Here is a 6657-nt window from a genome sequence, read left to right on the forward strand (position 1 = left end):
CCGTTAGGAACAAATATTGTGAGAATGCAGTGGGTGGCTTTCGTAGAGAGAGATTTCAATAAAACTTTGGGGTCGATGATGAACCTAGTGTACAGGAATTCCACATTAAGTCATAATTGGCTTTGTGCTGAGAGAGTACATGTCAATGGACGAAATGAGGCCCGGGGGAGAGTAAGAGTGTCTTAACAACAAAGCAACAGATCGCCCACTTGTTATTCAAAACAATAGAACCACAAGAAGGGCTTCTCTAATCCCAGAACAGAAGTGTAAATTTGCCAGGATGTCCATTCTTGACAAAATGTCTACGGCAGATTTGATGGAGAATCTCAGGGAAGAACTCACCTGCTTCATCTGCTTGGACTATTTCAGCAGCCCAGTGACCACTGAGTGTGGACATAGCTTTTGCCTGAGGTGTCTCCTTAAGAGCTGGGAGGAACAAAACACACTTTTATCTTGTCCTGAGTGTTGGAGGACTTTGGGGGGCCCTCATTTCCAGCCCAATGAGCGACTGGGGAGACTGGCTAGCATCGGCAGGCAGCTCAGATCCCAGGTGCTGCAGAATGAGGAGGAACCAGGCACCTGTGGGAGACTATCCTCCACTAGAGTGTTCTCTGATGATGAGCAGAGTGTAAATGTTTTTGCAAGCCAGAGTCATGGAATAAACAGAGTGTATCTCTCGAGTGAGGCTGAGGAGCAACACAGAGTAAGATTGGCTGCTCAATATTAATCTAGGACCAATCAGGCTCCCAGGCATCTTCTTGTTATTAGTTTTCACGTCTCTTTACAACTTGGTGCTCTGCTCATTAACCACTGAGTTTGTCTTTATTGCAGGAGAAACTCCAGGAGATCCTAAGTCTTCTGCGTAAAAAGAGGAAGGAATCTCAGGCTATACTGACCCACGAGAGGGAGAGAGTGATATTGTGTAAGGTCAGTATTTGTCTTATTTTTATGCTTGTGTATGATACTTTGAGGAAGGCTATAGAGATACATGGTGAAATGTCAGAGAGCCATAAGGCAATTGTTTCTGGTCCTGGTCCCACAAAATGAGTTTCTTACTTAAGGCTGCCCAACTCTGCTTGTCCGCCTGGAAATCTCACAACCCAGCTCAAGTTCAACCTCCCCCAGGCAGACTTTTTTTTTTTTTTTTTTTTTTTAAATCTTCTTCTTTGTCCATCTAGACAATTTTGGTTACCTCTATTATGGCTCTGATTATAATTATCAAAAAAATCACACGTTATACTTATAGTCATGTAATATAGGATGGAAATAAATTTTAAAAGAAATGTCTCAAATGTTTTTAGGGAAAAAAAAAAAAAGAGAGAGAGAATGCAAATTAAAAGTAATTGAAGAGAGGCCAGGCACAGTGGTGCTCGCCTGTAATCCCTGAGGCTGGGGAGGCTGATTCAGGAGGATTGTGAGTTCAAAACCAGTCTCAGCAACAGCAAGGTGCTGAGCAACTCAGTGAGACTCTGTCTCTAAATCAATTACAAAATAGCTCTGGGGATGTGGCTCAGTGGTTGACTGCCCCGAGTTCAATCCTCAGTACCAAAAAAAAGTATATGAAGATAAAGGAATGTAAATGCAGAATACTAGCTTGAATTAAACCTGAATAAATACCTAAGCTTAGTCACTGATTCAGATTTGAGTTGCCTAGCAGTTAAAGCGAAGAACTACATACTTAATTAGATCTAAAAAAAAAAAAAATATATATGGGTGTTTAAACCTCCTAATAGAGTTTGAGTTCTCTTTTTTTTAGGGGGTGGGTACCGGGATTGAACTCAGGGGCATTCAGCCACTAAGCCACATCCCCAGTTTTATTTGGTATTTTATTTAGAGACAGGATTTAACTGAGTTGCTTAGTGTCTCACTTTTGCCGAGGCTGGCTTTGAACTCGAAGTCCTCCTGTTTCTGCCTCCTGAGCTGCTGGGATTACAGGCATGTGCCATTGCTCCTGGTAGAATTTGAGTTTTTAAGTGCAAATATTTGTGATGTACATTTCTATGTCTAGTATGTGACCAAATGCCTAGTTTCATTGAATAAGTATCTGTCAAATAAATGAATACATGCATTTTTTACAAGTTTCTCTTTTGTTAATTTTGCTTTATTTTTTAAAAAAATCAAAGTACTGATTATCACCTGTCATGTTTTTATTTGTTTGTTTGCTTGTTTATCTTTGGTTTCCTCTAGTAGAATGATAGCTCCTGGGAACAGAAGTTTTGCTTTTGATTTTATTGTGTGTGTTGCATATACATCTTTGAAAACATTAAACTTTCCACTGAAATAGTCAATAGAAGATGTATGTTATGTACAAGGTTTCAAGAATTGTTACTGTAGGACTTTGTAAGGATTAAAAATCTGTGGACATCTAGGAGTGTTTCTGTTACTAATTTTCTTATATTGTCTGTGTGTGTGCCTGTGCACCTGTGTGATGCCAGGAAGAGACAAAAACTTGTAAACAGGTTGTTGTGTCAGAATATATGAAAATGCACCAGTTCCTGAAGGAGGAGGAACAGCTCCAGCTGCAGCTACTAGAAAAGGAGGAAAGAGAGAACATGAAGAAACTGAGGGACAACGAGATCCAGCTCACCCAGCAAATCAGAAGCTTAAGCAAAATGATTGGACAGATAGAGTCTACGTGTCAGAACTCAGCTTTTGAATCTTTTGAGGTGAGAATAAAATTCAGGAGAGTGTTAGAAGAATTAGTGTTGGGTCTGTAGCTCAGTGGTAGGGCATTAGCCCAGCATGCATGAGGCCCTGGGTTTAATCCCTAGAACTGAAAAAAAAAAAAAAAAAAAAAAAAAAAGAAAGAAAGAAAAAAAATAGTCATAGAAATATTTTTCTCTATCTACCTAAAAACTAAGTTCTGCCTTAAAAGTCATTTCCCCCAAAGAACTGACATTCTGTATGTCAGTAAAAGTGTTGAAAAGGAGGAAGAAGGAAAAAAAAAAAAAAAAACAGATCTACTCAAACTCTTCTGTGTCTGCCTCCTTGCAACCTCAGCTTTGTCAAATATTTTGTTAAGTTTATTAATGAGGATTTACTATGTCCTGAGCACACTAAATACAATCTTCTCCAAGACCTGATGAAGATTAATAGTATTATGATATAGACTATAGATGATTGACATCTACAAAATGGGTGCCTAATAGCACTTATTTAATAAGATAATTTGCGTTTAAAACAGCTAATAGGTGGCAAGACCCAGGTATTCTGTGTGCTCAAACCATTTTCCTCTCCATCGTTGCTCTTCTGCCTTCCTAGGCATTCTCCAGAACCTTCTCCAGTGTAAGCCAGGTGAACCAACACCAGCTTCAGGTCTGTTTCTTGGACTGGTCCACAGGATGCTACTATTTAATTTTGTGCCCTCAATAAAACAAAACAAAAAACAACAATAAAAAAGCACTTCGACTTCACATAGATTGTCTCAGCTCTCATTTTATTTGGGCTATTTCCCTTTTTAAAAAAATTTTTAATTTTTTCTCATCTCTGCCTACCTGAGGCGTCAGATAATGAGACTACTATTTGACTCCTTTGTTGACAACAGGTTCTTTGACAAAGTGATGTTATGAGTAAAAGAACAAAATATTTAATCTCACTATGTTTGTGAGTCATTTGTCTTCAGAAAAAAAAAACAAAATATTTTTAATCACTGTGAGAAACATCTCATTTTCACCAAAAACTACCCTTAGAAGAAACTGGTGTTTTGTTTTTTTGTTTTTTTCCCTGTCCTGTGTGCTTCTTCTCAAAGTGCGCTGGGACTATGGGAAGTAGATTCTGTGAGTTTTTGCAAAGAACTGTGTCTAAAGTGAACTCATCTTTCCTGGTGGTCAAAATGAAGCAATGCTAACCTTTTTTCCTTTTATACCCTTAGGAAATAAGAGGAGCCCTGGAAAGGTAGGTTTCGGTCACACGTTCAGTTCCATCTTGGACGGGGCTATGACACTGATGAAATGGATCGGGGGATGACATAAGTCATCTACGCTGTGGGGGCTAGATGAGATGGACTCTCAAGAGGGACCAGGTCCTGTGTCAAGGAGAGAGAGAGTGAAGGTCTCTGCTCTCTTATAGGAGCGAGTCACTCCTGCTTCAGTGTCCAGAGGCCACTGCCACAGAACTGAGTCTGTGCCACATCACTGGAATGAGGGAGATGCTAAGAAAATTCAGCAGTAAGTCAGCCTGATTTGCCAAACCTCCAGGGACTTCCACCTTTAACTTCAGTCTATGTTAAGGGATGCAGAACCCATCTCTTGGGCAGCTTTGTCCAATATAAAATATTCACCAACCAGTGTTAGATTCTAAGTGCAGTTATCCTGACCCCGTACTAAACACCAGGCTGGGGCCACAGGCCATGCCAGTGCTTGATCCGAGAGAAGAAGTGAGACTTGATTCTATCTGGCTTTGTGTTCTATCTAAGGACTCCTCGTCCTTCCTTTGTTTCTATTGTTCTGGGTTATCCATCCATAGGTTATCCATCCCCTGGGCATGCACATATATACCTCTCTGCAGAAGTTTCTGCATTTCTAGCTCTGTATTTGTTAGAATAAAAACTGAATTAAACTTTTAAATCCCAGGGAGGGAACATTAAAAAACTATTCTCTTAACATGCTCCATATATTTAGACTGGCTGAGACCAAGTCAGATCAGCATTAATTTTCAGTTTGATCTTGTGGACAATCTGCATTCAAAGACAGGATTAGTGAACTTTGGACTCAACAGATATCTGATAAGTGTCTACTCTGTGCCCAGTACTATGCTATTGAGCTCTGAGCTTGCTCACAATGATGAATAAGACTAAAATTGTCTTTGCTTTCATAGAATCTTCTGTATAATTGAGGGGTTAGACATTTGTCATGCAGATAAGTAGATCTGGTTGGATTTTAGTTCATAAATAAAAGTATAAAGTTGTATTATAGTGTCTGGAGAGTTAGTGTAAGTTGGAAGCCTCTCTGTGACCTCCTCCCAGGAGGCTGGGAGAGGAGGCTTCACACTGGCCCACACAGTGTGCTTCATTAAAATGTCACTGGAAGTTGCACTAACTCTTATGAACTTACATTCGAACATGTTATAATGGAAAATACTGATTAGGAATTCCTCTTTACATGTAAGTGTCATTTGACGAGTTTCCAAATCTTTATGAACCTTAGTTTTCTTTTTCACATAAATGAGAAAAGGTAATAATACCCATATGATTAAATGAGATAATGCATAGAAAATGATTGGCATGTTAGAGAGAGTTTAGTAAATGATAATTGCCTATATTTCTTTTTCATCCAAACTGAAAAACCAGAATCAAACATGGCTAACATGAATAAAAGCTGCGAAGGGGCATCCTGTTGTGGATAAAGGGTTCTGAGTTCTAAACCTGCCTGGAAAACAGAACAATTTCCATTCCTCTATTTAGAATTTCCTCTCTCCCTCTAGGGCGGGCTAATCATCTTTCTCCATCTGACTCTTGTCTGCTTCTTTTTTGGAGATTCGCTGTTTTATTTTGCAGAACAGTGAAATGAGCCCAGAGATTCTGTTGTAAACACAATGCTCTCTTACATTGCACTTAAAGAATAGGAGTAAATACTAAGAATTTAGCGCGAGTACCACGTTTGGAGGATGGTTTTCAAGAATGCTAAGGGGAAATTCATTCTTTTCTCCTTTTGCAGCAGAGATAACTCTGGACCCAGCAACTGCCAATGCCTATCTAGTCTTGTCTGAGGATCTGAAAAGTGTGAGATACGGAGGAATCAGACAGCAGTTACCTGACAACCCAGAAAGATTCGACCAGTCTGCGACGGTGCTGGGAGCTCAGTTCTTCACCCACGGAAGACACTATTGGGAGGTGGAAGTGGGAAACAAGACCGAGTGGGAGGTGGGCATCTGCAAGGACTCCGTGAACAGAAAGGGAAACCTGCCAAAGCCCCCTGGGGACCTCTTTTCACTTATAGGTTTAAAAATTGGGGAGGATTATAGTCTCTGGGTCTCATCACCTTTGAAAGGGCAACACGTCCAAGAGCCTGTGAATAAGGTTGGTGTTTTCTTAGACTATGAATCTGGACACATAGCATTCTACAACGTGACAGACGAGTCCCTCATCTACAGCTTCCCTCCAGCCTCTTTCCAAGAAGCTCTCAGGCCTATCTTCTCCCCTTGCCTCCCAAATGAAGGGACAAACACGGACCCTCTTGTCATCTGCTCACTGAAGAGCCACATCTGAGGGACAGGTCCCTGTGCTTCCACTGAGGATGAGGTCTGGGACCACCAGATGACTAATCGCTAAGATGATTAATGCATGGAAGTCTTCACATCAGGTCATCTGAAGCAAAATCCCACCCCCCCACACACACCCCTCCACAAAGAGTTTCTATGAACCTGAGACCGCAACGAAGAACCAATTAGAAAATCAACACCAGTAACAGAAAGTTAATCACATCCTGTGTCTTTAACCAAATTATCATTATCTGGACTACCCCGTGTAAGTGCTGGTCTCTCAAAATGCAGAGAGAACTAGCCCCTGTCACCCCGAATCAATTGTCATAGGCCAGTTTTTATAAATATATGTCGTTTTTTTTTTTTTTCCTAGTGTATTTATTTATTTGACTCAAACCCCTTGCAGTTTGAATGTGTCTCTGTCCTCTGTGCAGAGCCCTGCTAGTGGGGATAATTCAC

The 6657-nt window shown here is 40.5% G+C and overlaps 1 protein-coding gene across 1 annotated transcript; it reads left to right on the plus strand.

Annotated features, from left to right (window-relative positions):
* The first annotated feature begins 280 nt into the window (after positions 1 to 280).
* On the plus strand, positions 281 to 6205 carry Triml1 (tripartite motif family like 1). The gene is made up of 6 exons (XM_076852426.1): positions 281 to 703; positions 832 to 927; positions 2436 to 2666; positions 3872 to 3894; positions 4069 to 4166; positions 5655 to 6205. Exons 1-6 carry the CDS (start codon positions 281 to 283, stop codon positions 6203 to 6205), a joined length of 1422 nt encoding a protein of 473 aa, XP_076708541.1.
* The last annotated feature ends 452 nt before the right edge of the window (positions 6206 to 6657 follow it).

Source organism: Callospermophilus lateralis, chromosome 4, assembly GCF_048772815.1.
Source record: "Callospermophilus lateralis isolate mCalLat2 chromosome 4, mCalLat2.hap1, whole genome shotgun sequence".
In the NCBI taxonomy this organism is placed as follows: Eukaryota; Metazoa; Chordata; class Mammalia; order Rodentia; family Sciuridae; genus Callospermophilus; species Callospermophilus lateralis.